General features: G+C 40.7%; 1 protein-coding gene across 19 annotated transcripts; it reads left to right on the forward strand.

Annotated features, from left to right (window-relative positions):
• Positions 1-1,521: 1,521 nt before the first annotated feature.
• On the forward strand, positions 1,522-12,035 carry LOC139082831 (uncharacterized). Of its 19 annotated transcripts, none has more exons than XR_011539097.1 (6): positions 1,522-1,708; positions 2,793-2,867; positions 3,595-3,669; positions 4,185-4,301; positions 9,374-9,446; positions 11,875-12,035. XR_011539097.1 is itself a non-coding variant. In XM_070615931.1 (6 exons), exons 2-5 carry the CDS (start codon positions 2,722-2,724, stop codon positions 9,393-9,395), a joined length of 360 nt encoding a protein of 119 aa, XP_070472032.1. In that variant the 5' UTR covers positions 1,522-1,708; positions 2,654-2,721; the 3' UTR covers positions 9,396-9,446; positions 11,875-12,035. The 19 variants fall into 19 exon arrangements, 15 of the variants coding, with proteins under 15 accessions (XP_070472032.1, XP_070472029.1, XP_070472019.1 ...); XM_070615931.1 differs by having other exon boundaries at positions 2,654-2,867; XM_070615918.1 differs by lacking the exons at positions 9,374-9,446; positions 11,875-12,035 and adding exons at positions 4,436-4,559; positions 5,045-5,223 and having other exon boundaries at positions 1,528-1,708; positions 2,191-2,867.
• The last annotated feature ends 5,841 nt before the right edge of the window (positions 12,036-17,876 follow it).

Consider the following 17,876-nt stretch of genomic DNA (forward strand, 5'->3'; position numbering starts at 1 on the left):
AACTACTAATGGCCCAGACCTTTCAGGAATGAAGGTTTGGCTCACCCACCCCACCCTAGCTAAGAAAATATGATCAGCTGAGGTACTTGCTGAAGGTAAAGGGAGTACAGAATGGGTAGTAGAAGAAGGAAGTTACAAATAACAGCCATGACCACATGGTCCGTTACAGAAACAATGACTGTCATTATCATGAGTATTTCCTCCTTATTTTGTTATGAATGCATTTGTGTTTGTGTACGTGTGTATCTTTGTTCTCTTTCCTCTTATGTAAAATAAGATATATTGACTTTGTATCAGTATTTGAGTATTGTTAATTTTACGTCATAGTGTTTAAGTTATGGGAGATCAAAAGTAAACATCATTTACTCTTTTAAGAGACTTTACCTCCTCTTCTAGGGAAGGGGTAAGTTTGGTTTTGGTTTTATGCAAGATAATTATATCATATTAGGCAGAATTATGATCTAGTTATTGTCTTTATTTGGACATTAAATATGTTTTAAGGAGATGCGTGTCGGTGCCAACCTGACAAGAGTGGACTTGTGATGGTTATTTTTTTATGTCAACGTGACTGGATTACACAGTGCCCAGATATTTGGTGTAAACATTATTTCTGGGTGTGTCTGTGAGGTGTTTCTGAACAAAATTAGCATTTGAACCAGTGGGCTCAGTAAAGCAGTTTGCCTTCCCCAGTGTGGGTGAGCATCATCCAATCATTCAGGGCCTGAACAGAACAAAAAGGTAGAGAAAGGAAGAATTTGACTCTTCTTGCCCAATTGCTTGAGCTGGGACATTGATCTTCTCCCACCCTCAGCACTCCTTGTTCTCAGACCTTGAAACCTGGATTGGAATCTACATCATTGGTTCGCCTGGTTCTGAGGCTTTTGGACTCAGACTGAATTATATCACTGGCTTCCCTGGGTCTCCAGCTCACAGAAAGCAGATTATGGGACTTCTCAGCCTCCATAATTGCATAAGCAATTCCTTATAATAAATCTTTTCCTATATGTATATCCTATTGGTCTGTTTCTCTAGAGAACCCTAATAATACCTGTTAGCTGGCTCTCTTCATGACCCCAAGATGGCTGTTCCCCTCATGAGCCTAAGACAGCTGCCACAGTCCTACAAGTTAAGTATAGGCAACATCCCCAGGATAGTTCCTCAGGAGAATTTCTTTTTATCAATGAGGAAAATATTTCCCAGAAGCCTCCAGCAAATTTCCCCTTATCTCACTGGCCAGAATTATATTATGTGCCCATGCTTAAATTAATCACAGGCAAGAGGGATAGAACCACCATGATTGGCTTAGGCCAATTAGAATTCACTCCCATAGTGGCCATCCTCTGTAGGACGAGGCTGATAGTAGTAGATGTTATACAGAAGTGGACTCATTGATAGCAACAGGGATGGTAGGATCTTGAAAAGAGGCCAGGTAGCCAAGTTGCTTCTTAACCATCAGAAGCAATTTGGTCACAATTGCTGTAATTCATGAGGTAGTTAATAGAACACAGAATTTCTGCCAATAATGGTAATAATGTTCAATCTAAACAAACAAAAGAAAGTAAGGTGGGTGATCAAGAGACTAGGGACAACCCAATAAAAAGTCATGATCCCAAGCCCAATTTCTAGATTTGAGCCAGTGTTCTGACCTGGAACCTTTTGACTGAAACAGAGGTAAGGTCCCTAGGAAGGAGGATCCTATAACATCATGGTAAGTATATATAGTAATGATTACCTCAATCCTTCCCAAAGGGATCTATCTATGGTCATTTACTCAAGTAATTGGGTACTTGGAAAAGGGGAAATTCTAAATATTTTGAGGACTGTTGGATATAGGATACAGGTTGATATTGAAACCCAGGGATCCAAAGAAACATTATACCCCCTATTAGAGTGGGAGCGTATAGGGGTCAATTAATAAATGGGGTCCTGACTCAAGTCTGGCTCACAGTGGGTACACTGGTTCCTCAGACCCATATAGGAGTCATTTTCACTATATATATATATATATATATATATATATATATATATATATATATATATAAAACTACATATATATATAACTACAATATATATGTAACTACATATATATATAACTACAATATATATATAACTACAATATATATGTAACTACGTATATATATATAACTACAATATATATATAACTACAATATATATACTTGGTTTTGGCAGAACCCCCATATATCATAGTGGGAAAGCCAAATTGAAGCCTCTGAAACTGCTCTTCCCCATTCCAGCCAAGATCGTAAATCGGAAACAGCATTATATCCTGAGAGGAATGTCAAGTCTAAAGAATTCAGGGGTGATGATCCCCATCACATTGCCATTTAATTCATCAATGTGGCCTCTGCAAAAACCAGGTGGATCCTGGAGAATGACTTTGGACTGGTGCAAACTCAATTAAGCACTAGCCCCAATTGCAGCAACTATGCCAGATTAATATCTTGGCTAGAGCAGATTAACATTGCCACAGGTACATAGTTTTCAGTCATGGATCTGACACATAAATTTTTTTCAATCTCTATAAGAAAGGAAGATCAAAAACAGTTCTCTTCCACTTGGGACAGACAACAGCATACATTAACAGCCTTGCCCCAAGGCCGTGTAAACTTCCCCACCCTCTGTCCAAATATAGTCCTAAGAAACCTGGGCCACCTGGACATCCTGCAGAACATCATATTGGTCCACTCTGTTGATGACAGTATGTTCTTTGGACCTGAGGAGCAAGAAGTAGCAAGTGTGTTGGAGGCCTTAGTAATATACGTGCCTTTCAGATGGGAGGAAAAAAACACTACAAAGATTCAGTGGCTCACAGCATTCTTGGTTGCCTACTTCTACAAGAGGACACAGTAAGTTTCCCATTAAATGATAAGGTGTGGCTGCCACCCGGTTACTTCATGTTCCTCATACCAAGGGAACAGCAGACAGGGAAAGGAGTCACATTCTGGCATGAGTAGCTGATCCTGAAAATCAGGAAGTGATAGGGCTGATCTTACAACTGGGGAGCAGGAAAGACTGTGTTTGGCACCCAGGTAATCCACTTGGGTGACTTAGTGGAAAATAGATAAGTACAGCAGCCACAGCCTAGTCTGCACCCACCGAGTAAGCCACTTGGCCCAGATAAGAGTAAGGAGAAGCTAGAATGGGTAGTAAAGAAGGAAGAAAATGAGTATCAGTTGCAACCTCAAGAGCAGCTACTGTGGTGTAGGCTCTAGTTCATTCCATTCACCTTCCTCTTATAAGTTTCTCCAGGAAAAGAAATCAACCAGAATCCTGGAGGAGCTGTTCTCAGAACTTATTGTAATGAAGCAAGTGAAGCCGAGGTGCAAAAAGTGGACTGAAGCAGACCCGTGGTGCATCACCCAGATTTATCGCCTCTTTCAGGACTCAAACACTCATTCCCCTCACCTGCTGGGAGTGTGGGCAGCTGAAAGCTGTCAGCTGAATCCCTCTACAGGAATTGCCTTCTGCTGAAGAGTTTCTTTGCCCCAGATCACAGACCCTTCCTGGAGACAGCCACATTCATTGACTGGTCAGCGTGGGGATATAAGACTGACGCTCTTTTTCTCAATTTAGGATAACTCTGAAGGACTATTGCAGCTGCACAGCCACTCATAGAGCTAGTGAGGAGTTTCTTACAACTGCATCAAGGTTCGCCTTCTTCCTCTGCCCAATAATGCTATCTTCATTTTCCCAAAGTTATTGATCCCAAAATGATTCCTCAATAACCTTCCTATATCCAAACCTCCATCTCATAATCTGTGTCCCAAGGAACCCAACTTGCAACACAGACATTATCTCATTTGTTCCTCATCACAACTTTATCAGTTTTACTACTATGCCTATTTGGAAGGCCTATTTCCTCAAGCCCTAAGAGCTTTAAGAAACTTGCGCACTCCCTGGTTCTAGAGCCTACAGTCTTTTAACAAAAATGGATAAGCAAACTCTGATCTAGAATTAGGCTGTGCTAGAATCAGGCAAATATCCTCCTAGATGAGACTCTGGGTGCAGACAGTCAGGCACTAACTCTTAGACTGTCTCTTCCCATTATGTGTTTGTGTGTTCCCTGGGATCTGCCTTGAAGCTGCAGAGGAAAAAGGGAGAGAAATTCTGTAAGCTGGCTCCTCTCTCCAGGCTCTGTAAACCTTCTCACTTTATTCCTGTAGATTCCAGGTGTTGTCTCATGAATTCAGAGCTCTCTGTTGTGCTTGTGATGCTGTGCAGAGGAGTCCCCATGACATGACCAGCTGCCACTCTCAGGCCTGTGGGTCCCAGATCTCAAGGTAACTGAAGTGACCCAAACACACAATGATCTTGGTCGTATGAATTCAGTGGTTTAATAAGTGATTTGTGACTGGAAAGTTATATAACTGTAGAGATCATTCAGGTCTGCATCAGGTCTCTCTTCCCTCCCCAGCCCCAAGCTCTCAGTCCCTCCCTTGAGTAAGGTGTCAGTGCCAGATGTAGGAAATGCTTGATGGGAATGTGGCTGAAATTGTCTGCACTATGATGGAGGGACAGATTGTCATCAACTGCTGCAGGTAAAGCAGAAGCCCTTTATCTCTTAGAACAACTCTATTCTCATTTGATTCTCTGGGCGATCTCATAGATAATGTCTGGACTCCCATCAACTTCTGCACACATGCAACGGTTATAAGTAACCAGGCAGGGCAATGGAGCGTGTTTAGTCATTTTGCATAAGAACTTCCCTTGCACAGCTTCTACATATAACTCATTTGGCAACCCCCTTTTCTACCCATTGAGGCACCAGTGCAGAACATATTCTTAGGAGCACTCACAGCCCTTCCACCAGGTGCTCCCCAAGGCAATGGAAAGAAAATTCCAGGTGTTACTTTTCTCCTACCCTTATATCCACATCCCAATGTCTCCTAGACTTGTCTCTCATTATTCCCAACCATGTGGTTCTTCTGCTTGGGTAGGTCTGTCTCCTTCCCCTGACCCACATGTTCAGCTCACTCTTGCCCTTGTTCTCCTCCCATGTCCTTTTCCACCCTTCTCCCTGCAGCAGGGTCTCCTTTGACTCCTTCAATAATCCGCATGTGCTGCATCCTTCTCCAAGATACCATCCCTGAGGAGCCGCATTCCACCCTGATCATTCACGAGGACTTGTCAGCATGCACTTGTACAGATATTAGACTGTAACTGCCAGTTTTCAATAGAATTGATACAGTTTTAGACTGAGAATATTATTTGTAAGTTCACATTCTGTCATTTACTGGTGATCCTAGCTAAGTCCCTCAACTACTCCAAACTTCACTGTCCTCATTTGTAAAATGCAGATAGTGAAGCCTACACAATGTGTTTGTAGAGAAAATTAATGAGGGAAAGTAACGGGAAATGACTTCTACTTTTTCAAGTTGTGTGAATGTTAGTTATCATTATTGTTGTTTCTCCCCCATGAGATCTCTGAGGCCACATCTTTTACTTCCTTTCTAACTCTCCCCTGGGTCACGTACGATGCCAGCAATGCTGTAGGCTAATAGTAGTTGCAGAGTTAAGAATGAATAAAAGAAAACCACTTACCCAATGAGTTAAGGCAAAACCGCAACCATATTAAATCTATTATAGACATTTGTTCCACAGAGTGAATTGAGAACCTTCTCTACAAGGAAACATCCTGAAAAGGGAAGAAAATTTATTTGCAGCCCACTCTTGCAAATCTATGCTGAGAGGAAGAGAAATAGCATCAAGTCACCCTGATTTCTCATTCTAACATGGGACAAACATTGCTAACAAGGGACAAATTAGCCTCTGGAACCCTTGTTAGCTTTCCCCATAAAGGTTGCTACCTTTAAATAACCACCTTTTTTAAACACCCCTTGAAGAGATCATTTTATCTCCATGCTAAGATCAGTTCCTCTTCAACATCTGATGCAACCCCTAGTGTTTTCCATTGCTTTCTAGCTGTGTCAGATTTCCCTAGAAGACAGAAATGAAAGTGATGACTAAGAATATTGCACTTAAAATTCAAATTTTTGACCTACACTTTGATTCCCCCACCCACCCCTCCCATTCCTGTCTCCTTGCCTTCCAAAGGGGGAAATTACCATTTTTACACAGCGTAAAATCTTCAGCGTGCACCATTACATGTAGACTTGCAGTGTTTAAACGGAAATTTAGTTCATTTAGTTGGAACTATACAAAGCAGAACCTACTCAGAGAATTCAGACTTTTTTGCTATTTCACTGACAATCTTCTAAAGAGACAGAAAGGGTTACATGCCAGGAGTGTACCAGTTACGGTCTATTTCCCCTCTGTCATTTAGAAACAATTAGGCATTGACCTATTCCCTCCACATTGGCCTTTATTCTATATTCCAATCTTACCCGCAAGTCAAATTATTTAAAGCACCATGTCTGGAATAGAGAAAGACATTGGAAAAAAGAAAAATAGCACGAGGGAGAAAAACAACAACAATATGGAGCCTTTCTGCAGGTAATCTCAACATACTCTCACAGAACATTTACCTCACAGAAACAAGATGAGATTTCTCAATTGGGTTTTTTTTTCAATGACCCAAACTTGAGTAATATAGCCAGTAGTTTGATGGATATCTAAGATAATTAAATGGTTATGGTGACGTGTTAATGTGGCTCATTTTCCAGTGCAGTCTGTTCCAGATGCTCACTAATAAATCAAAACCACCTAGAGTTTAGCAAGCATTTTAGTCCCACTCTCAACTAAAAGGCAGATTCTCTAGTCTGGTAAGCTAGCAAAAAATAGATCACTCAATGGATCAAGCTGTCACTGAGGGATCTTTTGCAAGAATGAAAGGTATCTCGGGTAGTTCAGAACATCCTGCAGGAACTCTACACTTCCTCAATATACTTACTGAAAGCCCAGTGCCAGAACTACAAAACTCATCAAAGCCATCCCTAAACAGAAGTTCATGGTCTCAGACTGACCTACTAGCAGATAATTTTAATACAAGTCAGGTAATAACAGATACACAGGGCCAGGGGCTGAGGGTAGGAGAGGGGTGTAGGGAAGGAATTGCCTGACCATGTCTTAAAGGATAAGGAGGAATTAGACAGGAAAAGGGAAGAAAAAAGGCCAGTCCAGACAAGGAGAGCACCATGAACAAAGAATTAAGACAACAAGAGAATGCCCCATGCAGAGAATCAGCAAACATTTTTATCCCATACATGTTTTTTATGTGCAGCTACCATTTTGTGGGGTCAAGCCTGCCATTTTGTTCCTCCCTTGTTCTGGAGCCCCCTGGAGAGGGTAGCCTGTGAAGTGCTGTCTCTAACCCCCACTTTGCGGCCACCTCCTTCAAGGTACTACTGCCTCAATGACCCTTCAACACCACTCCTAGGAAACTCAGAGGTGCCAACACTGTCCAGTGATCTGAGATGAGCTAACGAAGGAGGCTGTCCCCCTTACCATGCCTGCTATGATGGAGGGGGTCCCCAAGCAGTGCTCAATATCTTTCACAATATTCAAAGAAACAGCCCTTTACTGTTTCCTCAGGCTTTACCTCAGCCAACTGGGTTCCCTCCAAACCAAAGGACTCAGAAACGACTCCATGGGTGGGCTCTGCCATGAGAGTCAAGGAAATCACCACTTCTTCCTCAGAATCTCTCTTTCCCCCCACTAAGCCTAAAAGCTTTGATGTGGGGCCAAGCTCCTTCTCCCTTAGGCACTTCTCTCTCCCAGATGCTTCCTCACTCCACCCGCCCTCTGACTTCTGGTCAGCTGCCCTATCAGTTTGCCAGACAGCCCAGATGTGTCTCAATTCTGACAGAGGACACAGCTGAGGCCAGAGCTGGGGTTCCTACTGCATCATTTCTTTCTCCTTAAGCACAAATGAGAACGTAAATCTCCAAACATCATTTTCAACACCAGAAACTATTAACAGCAGTTGCCTTTGGAGAGGGGAAGAGAGCAGCTAGGGGACAGCGTAGAGGGAGATAGACTTTTTCACACACTCTTTCATGGTTGTGAGGTTGTACTGTGCATATGGATTGCCTATTCAAGAAGATTTTCTAGAAAATTACTTTAGAAAGAAAAGTAATTTTTTGAAACCCAGAATTTTCAGAATATTTTCTAGAATGCAATATCGTGGCCTTACCTTTGTACTCAAATGGCTTAATAATCTTATAGGTAAAAATTCAGTAGGTAAAAAAAAAATTCTGTGATTAAGAAGACAGATCTCAGATACTAAACCTGCTGTGAGACCCTTAATTGAGTTTCTTTACCCCTCTATGCCTCAGTTTCCACATCTGTAAAATGGGAATAATTATGATACCTATCTCATGTATTTATCGTGAGATTAAATGAACTAGTGTATGTGAAGCACTTGGTGTCTGCTACATAGTAAATGCTGTGTAATCGATTGCTAACAGTCATTATCCTTATCGGTTGCTGCTCATCTCTGTCACCTTCCACTACAGCATATGGTAAGAAGAAAACATTCCAGGTAAGGAAAGCATACCTCTGAGAAGGACAGCATATAGACTAAATATTAAAAGTGAAATCTGAGTGCTTTCAAAACCCTTGTCACACTTCGCTATATGTGTCCTGCCTGCTAGAGAAACACTTCCTTTCACGTGAGCCACCTGTGGTACACAGTATGTGATCTGAGTCAGGGACCCAAGTTCAAGCTATTGTTTCTCCACTAACCTGCCGTGTGACTCTTGGGCAAACCACAAGGTCTCTAGTCTTAATTTTTTCACAGGAGTGTCATGGGGCCAAGCAAACTAGCGTATGTGAAAACGCTCTGTCCCTACCAAAACCCTGCAACTGAGATGCGTTATTTTGAAAATACACACTTGATGGCCTATTAAATAGAACAGCTGAGTTAAACAGAATGAGTGTCTGAGAACTGGAACCACCCAGAAGTTTCTACACTACCATGAGAAAAGTTTACTTTTTGGTAAAACTCTCCAGTGGTTAAATCAACTGTTGAAGGAATAGCTCCCTCCAAGAATGCTCTCCCGGTGGGATTGCTGGTAACCCCTCTGCCACCACCACCCCAGAGTAGAAAAACCCGGAGACTCTGAGGGGTTCCATTTCTCTTCCAGACATTTCCTCTGGGGTCCACACTCTGGGTCCTTTCACTTATCTGGAAGTAACTTGTCCCCTTCAAATCCAAGGCACCAAAACATACTGCAGCTTCTTATAGTTCAACCCATAACTACTTTTAATCAGTTCAAAGGAATCTCAGAGACTCAAGTTCATGAGTTCTGTGACTTTGAAGTCAGTCAGTTAATCTCTCTGGCCACAGCTTCCTTACCAGGAAAACTATATTTCAGATTCTAAGAGTCACAAGAGCTTGGCACAAGTGCAAATTTAGTTTCCACTGTTTCCTATCTCTGTCCCTTCTGCTTAGTTCCATAAACTTCCACCTGTAGACCTGGGCTGAAATCCACCTCACTCTCAGCTTCCCTTGGCTTCTGAGGAAGGTGAGTCCTGACTTGTTTGAGTTCTCAGGTATGAAAAGTTGCTCTCCTCCCAGCCAGGCCCACGTGGCCAGGGTTCTCACATAGCTGTGGTTTAGTAAATTCCTGCTCAGTAAAGAGACAAAGGAAAGAATGTATGGATGAATGGATTAACTTGTTCATTCATTTAACAAATATTTACTCAGTGTCTATTATATACCACAAAGAGTAGTTCAGTAATAACCTGACCCATCTGTTACGTGGAGGTAGAGATGACAGGGTTGGGGAGGCTTCCTTACAGAAGTGAAGTTTGAGATCTGAAAGAAGAGTAGGAGGTAACTACTAGCAGCACTCATGAGACCAAAGGCCCTTCAGTGGGAAAGAAGAAAGAAATGAATGGATGAATTAATGAACGAAAGAACAAATGAGTGAACTAACAGACCAACGAATGGCCTTACCCTTGGTTAGAGGCACTCTACCTCTCACTGGGGTTCCTTTTCAATTAACACATCCCTATTGCGATTAGAAAAGAATTTTGCAGTATTTATATATGTAAACATTTCCTGTGTTTCCTCTGTGTGGAAACCATTCATTATCCAAATGGAGGGCTGAGAAATCTCAGACTTTTACTACTTTAGGGGATTCACTCTTTTCAACTCTTCATTAATTCATCCAAATTTTTTCCAGTTGATAGCTTCCATTTAAATCCTTTTCATTATGAACATAATTGAAACACTTCCCCAAATTGGCTATAGCAATTTAGATTTTTTTATTTTGCAATAAAATCCCGTAAATGTAGTATAGAATTTAACCATGTCTTTCTTTCATAAGGTGAAAATCCTCAAGGGAGCTAAGTTTACTAAGTAGAAAGAAGAAAAACTTTTGTCATTCCTGAGAAGGGGGAAGGGAGGAAAAAAAAACCCTGTAAATGTCACTACTGACTAATCCCATCTATTTTTGGAAGGCCCTGGGGGGTTTTAGGGCTTTCCATGCGGTAAATTAAACACTGACATTCCTCTAAAAAAGGAATGTGCAGATTTTGCTTCCTGGAGCACTCACCTGCGGCCGCCATAATTAAGAACCTGAAAGGTGAGTGGGAATTCAGGAGCACAAGCACAGTTTCGAACTGCACCCCGACCTGTTCTCAGATACCACAGGTGACTGGCATTTTTAAAGCCCATGAGTCAATCACATCCCTCATCTGATAGCTTTCCCCAGGCCACTGTGGACTTATGATGGTGCCTTTTTAGCACTTGCCTCTCCTGCTATGTCTATTACTATTGACCCCATTTATACTTGACTCAGGACAGTGGACGGTGAGGTCAGGTGCCCAGATCTGTTCCCATGAGCCTGCCCTGAGCTCTGTCAAATCAATGTAAGTCCTAAGAAATACGTCTTTGTCAAAAGTTTAGAAAGCATTTTTGTTGTTTAAAAAATGACATTTATATTATGCTGGTATTCGTTGGAGAAGGAGTAGAACTGGGCAGCCAAGGAAGTAGGTCCTTGCTATGGTTTTTAAGTTCTACCTTGTAAGGACTTCTTGTATTTGCCAGTTTATTCTTTCCCATATCAAGTTGAAGGTGTTATTTTTGCAATTTTTTCAATGGTGGTTCATTATATGAGTCTCTCTACTCTTGTGTATGCTTGAAATTTTCCAATGACAAATGATTACAAAAAGAAAAACAAATAAGCACAGCATTTCACATTCTGTTGGATCCTTGCTGCTTTGCTTTCTCCTTTTCAGCCCCACCAAAGACATCCACAACTAGGGAAGCTCTGAGAATTGAGCTTAGGGGCTGCATGAGTCTGCCCTGAATCCCAGCTCATTTTGTTCAGTTACTTAGAAGTGGGGCTCAAGTTGTTTGCATCTTTCATCCCATCAATACTTCGGTAAAGGAACTTTGTCTCATGATGATTAAAATTAAAAGTTCATTTCTTCTGAGAAGAAAATTACATATTAACAGGCATTCTGATGTTATTCTTACCTTTTACTTAAAAGTTAAAAGTTCTAAGGACATTAATAATTGCAATACTATTATTGGGGGTAAATTTTACTCTTATGTCTAAAAAACATATTAGCAAATGATGCTGTCACAGTAGTTGAATTTTGCAATACAACAATTGAGGATTTTACGACTTCCTTCAGTCTAAACCACAACACAGATAAGTAAAACACTGAAAATGAATTCTATAAATGTCATTGCCACAAATTTTTTAAAAACCCATTGAACATTTACAAAGTTAATAATAATGCATGGCATGCTTGCAGATAATCACGGGGGTGAAACTACACTGGCTTCTTAGGAACTGTTATAAAAACTCCATGTTCCACCTACACAACCTCTAGGTCACAAGCATGCTACTGCCAACTGAAAACTTTTCTCTTAGCAGATGTTTTTTAATGTACCCAAAGCCAGGACAAATCAACGTTGCCTTTCCTTCTGCCCTGTAGATGGACACACAAAGGAGATGGGGCAGAGAGCTGAGGACTCCATGCCAACTTTGACCAGAGCACTATTCCCGCCCCACCCCACAATACTCCAGCTTGGCCCTGACGTCAAACCAGCTTCCTGGGCTCTGGATGAGAACAGGAAATAAATTCCTCATGCTCTATTAAAGCGTCCATGGATTATTTAAAAGGAAACTTTAGAATCTGCTTGATAACACGGATCGTTTTGATCTAACAGGATGATGGCCAGCTGAATTAGTGAAAACCTCCTTTAGGCTTTAGTGTGACTTACAGAACAGTTTTTTAAAGTAGTTTTATTATTTTCAAAATCATGGTATAACTCTAAGGTAGGCTAACAGAGGACTATTTATGGATATCTCTTGCTTGGTGACTAGGTAAGAAAGACTTTCAATGCAGTCAATCATTAAGTTCTAAACTGTCCAAATAGAGCTTGGAAATCATTTGTTCTTTTAGCTAGCTTTTCGTTGGTTTTTAAGGTTTTTTAATAAAATTCTATTCCCGTTCCACCATAATAGCAATGGCTTTTACCCAGTTTGAAATGTCAGATTTACTATTATCCACTCTATCTTAATTACGTTATGACCTCTTGTTAGAGCATTAGTTGCATGCAAGATCTTAAGAAGGAAAAGCTGTACCACCCAGGCTTCCTTAAGAAAACTTGCTCCGGGATCAAGGGGCAAGTGGCAATCTGCAGGAGCAAATGCAGAGTGAAGCATAAAACAAGGGCATCAACACAGCTTCTCAGAGGTGCACTAGCAGTGCCCGGGGTCCCATGCTGAAGATGAGTGTGTGCTGTGGAAGTTCAGCATACACATCAGTTCAGGTCCTACTGCATGCATTGTGCCTGCACACACATAGCATGCATGCCTTTTCCTTCTATCAGTCCCCTTTCCCCTGCCCACAGCTACCCTGCAGAAGTTGGCATATTGACCCATATTCTAGAATCCTGCGGGAGCCTAGCCCAACACCTAAGTACTTTCATTCTTATATTAAATGGCAGAATCAAAATCCTAATATGCCCTTTCAGATTAAACAAGACTCAGGGGAGTAAGTTTCCGTGTAAACAGTTGCACAAATTCAGGGAGGAGACATAACTTGGCCAGAGTAGGTAAGAATAAATACAAAGGCGGAACTTCTAGTTCCACTTAAAGAATTAAAGATTTATGTTTATCCTCCCTGCTCCCCCCCCCAGCCCCACAACCCATTAAAGTAGGATTACAAAAAAAATGTTAAGGGAAAAAACTGTAAGCAGCCAAGGGAGTCTGTATAGGGGACTTCAGCCACAGGTGTGGGCAAAGTGAAATACCAAACAGAAGTCAGGGAGATTAGGTGAAAGAGTCACGCAGGTGCACCTGCACACACACACACCAACATTACCCCTTTGCCCAACATTTTTGAGGCTCAGCTATCAGAATACTTGCAAGGCAGGTTTATGTCCTCCAGGTAACAGACTAGACAACTCCTCTCTGGGGGAACTGAATATCCCAAGAGAAACCTGCTTCCATCCCCGCATATACTGACATTTAAAGATCTTCCAATGTAAAAATCGAGAGCCCTGCCAGATCTCTCTTCAGAAAAGCCGACCAGCTAATAAGCGCTATCTACATAAAACTTCCAATCAGGGGCCGGCCCCATGGCCAAATGGTTAAGTTCATGTGCTCTGCTTCGGTGGCCTGGGGTTCGCTGGTTCTGATCCTGGGTGCAGACCTACATACCGTTCATCAAGCCATTTTGTGGTGGCATCCCACACAGGAGAACTGGAATGACTTACCACTAGGTTATACAACTATGTACTGGGGCTTTAGGGAGAAAAAAAAAGAAAGAGGAAGATTGGCAACAGATGTTAGCTCAGGACCAATCTTAAACAAAACAAAACAAAACTTCAAATCAGCATTTCGGTGCCTCTCCCTTAAAAGTAAGTAACCAAGACATTTGAAGAAAGCCATACCCTTGAAAGAAACAGACCAAAAAAACTAACAGAAAGAAGAAATTCAGGAGAAATAAAAAAAATAAGAAATAAGAAAAATGTTTTAAGCTAATATAAATTTCCTCAAAGAGATAAAAGAAGATATCATATTCATGCAACAAGACAGTATTTTTTAAAAAAAGAGTTCTTGGGAATTCTAAATATGATAGCAGAGATCAAAAGCTCAACAGAAGGGGTTAAATAACAAAGCTGAGTAAATCTCCAAGAAGGAATAGGAAAAAAAGAAAGAAATTGAAAAGAGGAAAAAGTTTTTAAAAAAATAGAAGACCAATCCAGAAGGGCAGATATCCAAAAAGAGATAATAAAGAAAAGAAAGAGAGAGAGAGAGAGAGAGGGAGAGAGGGAAGGAGAGGAAATGGAGGGAGGGAGGAAGAAAGAAGTGTAATCCTAGAATATAATGCAGCTCATATGTAGTTGGGGCTGAAGTAACAGTACATCAGAATTTTGAGTTCTAGGTCAACAATGGTAAAAACTGAAAACCAAAGAAATCTACAGTGCAGAGTCCTCAGAAGACTTAGGAACTGGTAGTTCCAAATACTTCAGAAAGTGAGGGTTAAGGCAAAGCAAACAAACCTAAGAAGGGCTGAGTGAAGGCTGTTTAGGAAGCAGTTAGAGCCTTCTTCTCCCTTGCTGCTCCTCATCACTAGGTCTGTACCCTGCTTTTCCCCACCCCCACAGAAGATAACAGGTTTATTCTCTGAAGGAACTCTTTCTGGACTGGAGGCCAACTGATCCAGTTGTTGGTTTGGAAACAGTACCACAACCTAGGGCATTTAGTGACCATCAAATGCTGAGACTCCCAGCCTTACTTCCTCAATTGGCTACCAGAACACTGGCAGCATTCTTGTAACCTTGACAGAAGATGAGAAAAGTTTCTTTCTGGAGAATGTGACCAGTCCGAGAATGTAACTGGGAAAAACTGAATCAGAGGTTTCCTGAAGTAAACAGTGCTTCCAGATCATGGTACAATGAAGCCCGAAGTCAATGAGCTTTTTGGTCCTCTACTCTAATCCTGAGCAGACATCCAAGATTACCAGATGTCTAAGGAAGACCTAAAACAAGAAAACTAGAGAACAAAACAAATAGATAAGAGCAACTTAGAGGAAACAAAATATATAGGAATTAAAACAAATAAAAAAGTGTCATTAGTACTCTCAGGGAAATAAGAAAAGAATAAGCAAATAGAAAAAGGGGTATTCAAGTTTAAAAAAAAGAGGTATTAGAAATTAATAAACATAATGGTAATAACGAAAAACCCAAAAGAAGGATCAGAAAAGAAATTTGAGGCATTCTCCTAAAAAGGAGAGTGAAATGCAAAGGGAAAAACAGAAAAGAAAAAATGAGGACATTAGAAGACTAATCCAGGACTTCCAATATCTGATTAACAAGAGTTTCAGAAAGAGGGAGCAGAAAACCAAGGAGAAGAAATCATCAATAAAGTAATTCAAGCAAATTTCTCGGAAGTGAAAGATGAGTTTCTAGATATCCTGAAAGGGCCACTGAGAGACAAGCACAATGGATGAAAATAGGCCCATGTCCAGGAACATTATTGTGGAATTTCAGAACAATGGGGACAAAGAGAAGATCCATTTTTGCCTTGACTACTAGAGGATGTTCTCCACAAACACGAAAGAGTAAATCAGGGGGCCGGCCCAGTGGCGCAGCAGTTAAGTTCACACATTCTGCTTCAGCAGCCTGGGGTTCACTGGTTCGGATCCCGGGTGCAGACATGGCAGTACTTGGCAAGCCATGCTGTTGTAGGCATCCCACATATAAAGTAGAGGAAGGTGGGCACGGATGTTAGCTCAGGGCCAGTCTTCCTCAGCAAAAAGAGGAGGATTGGCAGCAGATGTTAGCTCAGGGCTAATCTTCCTCAAAAAAAAAAAAAAAGTAAACTAAGAAAGAGGAAGAGATGAGGACTTCAACTCAGGAGAAAAACATAGGGAATTCCAAGGTTGATAGCAAAGGGAAGTCCTAGCATCACAGCTCTGGAACAGCATGGCGAGTACTCAACCCAGATAGAACAAGGGTGGAGGAATCGGGGGCTCTATTCAAGAGAAAGAAAGAGATTAATAGATTTACCTAATGTTGGTTGACCTTGTGTCTATTAGAAGGTAGGTACAAAGAAAATTAAGCAAATGAGGGGAAAAGGAAACAATTAATTTCAAGAAAAACCAGAAGAACAGAGCCATAGCCCACAATACTAAACTGTGAATTGTATTTGCATAGACAAGTTATGTAAGCACAAAAGTTGATTTAACCAAAAAGTGTATTATGAAAATAAATAAATAAATGATAAAAAATGTTTAAAAAATTTATTAGCTTGGGGGCATGGGGCACAGGAACAGAGAGGAAGATGGTGTAAGAGAGTTGGATGCTTATCTACCATAATAGGTGATAAAAAATGTCTAAAAGTCACAATTCAAAACAGTATAATCTGGGCATACTATTTGGAAGTACCTAGATGTATACTCCAAAAGAAATGACCAAAAGAGTCAAAAGTGATTACCTCTGGGAAGGGGCACTGGAGGAGTGTGAGAATTGATGCAGGGAACCATTGTGTTTTGTTATAAACTTTCAATACTATTTAACTTTATAAATTATGTACAAGTATACCTTTGATAAAATAATTGACTTTTTTAAGTACATTATATTTTTACAAAATGAAAAAATAAAATAAGGTAAAGGACTTTTGTTCTTAATTAACTCAATGAATCAACGTGGTGATGGACTATTGATTCCTTCAGATAAGGGGCTGGTCCTACTCTCCTCATTCCAGCATCTAGCACAGAGGAGAAACTCAATAAATATTTGTTGTTTGATTGATTGGTCTATTAATGGGTGTCTTGGGCTATATTAATACAACAATTCTAGGGAGAAAGGTTAATAGCCAACAATCATTGAACATCTACCATGTGTCAGTCATTGTTCTAAGTGCTGGGCATATATTACATCGTTTAATTTTTGCAACCCCATAAGGAAGATGCTGACATTATCCCCATTTTATAATTCCTAATGTTGGTTGAAGAAGAAGAGGAAACTGAAGGACAGAGGAAGTTATAGAATTCATTCTAAGTCACACAGCTAGGAAGTATCAAACCTGGATCTAAACCCAGACTGGCTGGCTCGGGAGCTTCTGCTCTTAACTGCTAAGGTTGACAGCCAAGGAGGAGATGTCCTGTAGTCAGCCACAACTGGAATATTCTGTTCTGAACACATACACACACACTTTCACTCTCTCTGTCTCTTAGAAGTGGAAGGTAATGACAGGAAGTTGAACTGGATATAAGAAGACCAAAAACCATGCAAGTGAACGTGGGAAGCAGGGATCATTTATCAATGATGACAGTCTAATCGTTTCAACGGCGTGATGAAGAGGAGGGATTAGACTTGGTCTTAGGGTCCCAAGTAGTAAAACTAGCACCAATAGTAGAGATTATCTGAAGCTATAGTTCAGTTTAAGGAAGAGCTTTTCCACAGTTCAATGGGAATTCAACTGCTTTGGAAAGCAGACAGTCCCATTACTGAAAATCATTAGCTTGTCAAACGTCAGGCTTGGAAGAAAATCTGAAGGAATTTCATCCAATCAGTCTCAAGATGCTTGGATCACCTTTACATCACCCTCCTAAAAAGTATTCTCAAACATTTCAGATTTTATTTTTTTCTAAACAAAGTTATATATGCACGCAATTTAAGGGTTGAATAGTTCTAAAAAATTCATTAAGAAACATAGAAGTTCCTCACTGGAAGCATCCACTTTCAATTTTTTTAGAAAATTTTACCTCTATATCTCTAAATAACCTCCTTATATTGCTATTTCATAATTTCTCAGTATTAGGCATTCTCCATTAACTTCCCACAATGTTAGATCGCTTTGTTCTCTTTCATTTCCCACCGACAAGATACACACATACCCTTTCCATCTCCTCATTATTCTAACATAGTTTATGCAGCAATTTTGGTTAGATCAGCATTCTGTGTTTATATTATTACTATA

The sequence above is a fragment of the Equus przewalskii genome, chromosome 4 (assembly GCF_037783145.1).
Source record: "Equus przewalskii isolate Varuska chromosome 4, EquPr2, whole genome shotgun sequence".
Lineage (NCBI taxonomy): Eukaryota > Metazoa > Chordata > Mammalia > Perissodactyla > Equidae > Equus > Equus przewalskii.

Coding starts and splice junctions, on each gene's coding strand:
- LOC139082831 (XM_070615916.1), top strand. CDS start 2,509: ATGGATCTGACACATAAATTTTTTTCAATCTCTATAAGAAAGGAAGAT. Junction 3,670..4,184: donor TTTCTTACAACTGCATCAAG/GTTCGCCTTCTT, acceptor TTATTCCTGTAG/ATTCCAGGTGTTGTCTCATG. Junction 4,302..5,044: donor TGTGGGTCCCAGATCTCAAG/GTAACTGAAGTG, acceptor TTCTCCCTGCAG/CAGGGTCTCCTTTGACTCCT.